At 34.9% G+C, this 899-nt stretch overlaps 1 protein-coding gene across 1 annotated transcript in view; it reads left to right on the forward strand.

Annotated features, from left to right (window-relative positions):
• Positions 1-860, forward strand: part of LOC107573853 (DNA polymerase delta subunit 3-like) — a 22,331-nt gene extending 21,471 nt beyond the window's left edge. The window contains exon 12 of the mRNA XM_016260306.1: positions 115-860. Coding sequence (XP_016115792.1) covers positions 115-320 — 206 coding nt within the window. The 3' untranslated portion in view covers positions 321-860. The remainder of the gene's footprint in view (positions 1-114) is intronic.
• Positions 861-899: the final 39 nt, after the last annotated feature.

An 899-nucleotide genomic window follows, 5' to 3' on the forward strand; every position in this document is an offset into this window, starting at 1 on the left:
AAAAGTAAATCCAAGTGCCTATGTATAGAACCCCAAACCAGACATTTATATCTAACACACGCATCTTGACAGTGTCTCTCTGAATATGAATAACCAATGTTTCTGTTTTCCTAGTGACCGAGAAGGGTTATGTGAGTGAGTCTTACTCGGAGAATGAAGAGGTGCCTGAACCCAACAGTCAAGCCAAGGACTCAAGCTCACTCAAGCAGTCATTTGGAAAAAGAGAGGAAGAGAAAAAAGTAAAGAGTCAGAAGAAGACCTCTACTGCTAACAAACATACAAAACAGCCATCCATCACGGGATTTTTCCAGAAGAAATAACTTTTTTTTATTATTCTTTCATGGACTTTTAAAGGAATAGTTCACCTGGAAATGCAAACTGTAGTTAATTACTCATCCTCATGTTGTTCCATAAAATCATGAATCACTGCATAGGTTTTTTTCTCTTCATAAAATGTGTTAATGAGGAGGGAAAAAATCCACAGAAAAAAATAACAACATGAGGATGAAGAAATAGTGACTTCATTTTTAGGGTGAAATATCCCTTTAAGCACTTAATTTTCAAGATTGACATTCCCATGAACCATATGTGATGCTGTAAATATATCTATTGTCACTCTTCAAGAGACATTTACATAGGATTTTTTTGCTTCTACATGAACAACCATTTTGTGCTGACTATCTTCACATGCTGGATTTCAGTTCTGTGCCTGATATGATTGTAGTATGTAAATGTATGATCCTGCTGATCTAGCAGATTTCCTTACTATAAGGCAAACTGCACATGGCCAATCACCAATAATTCCCGTACTGTAAGGATTGTCCAGTCTTATTTTGTCATTGTCTATTTTTAGTATGTTGCTGGATAATAAATCAAAAATTCTAATATTTTTTTTGTTT

Source organism: Sinocyclocheilus grahami, unplaced genomic scaffold (genome assembly GCF_001515645.1).
Source record: "Sinocyclocheilus grahami isolate Dianchi unplaced genomic scaffold, SAMN03320097.WGS_v1.1 scaffold2050.1, whole genome shotgun sequence".
NCBI classification, from domain to species: domain Eukaryota; kingdom Metazoa; phylum Chordata; class Actinopteri; order Cypriniformes; family Cyprinidae; genus Sinocyclocheilus; species Sinocyclocheilus grahami.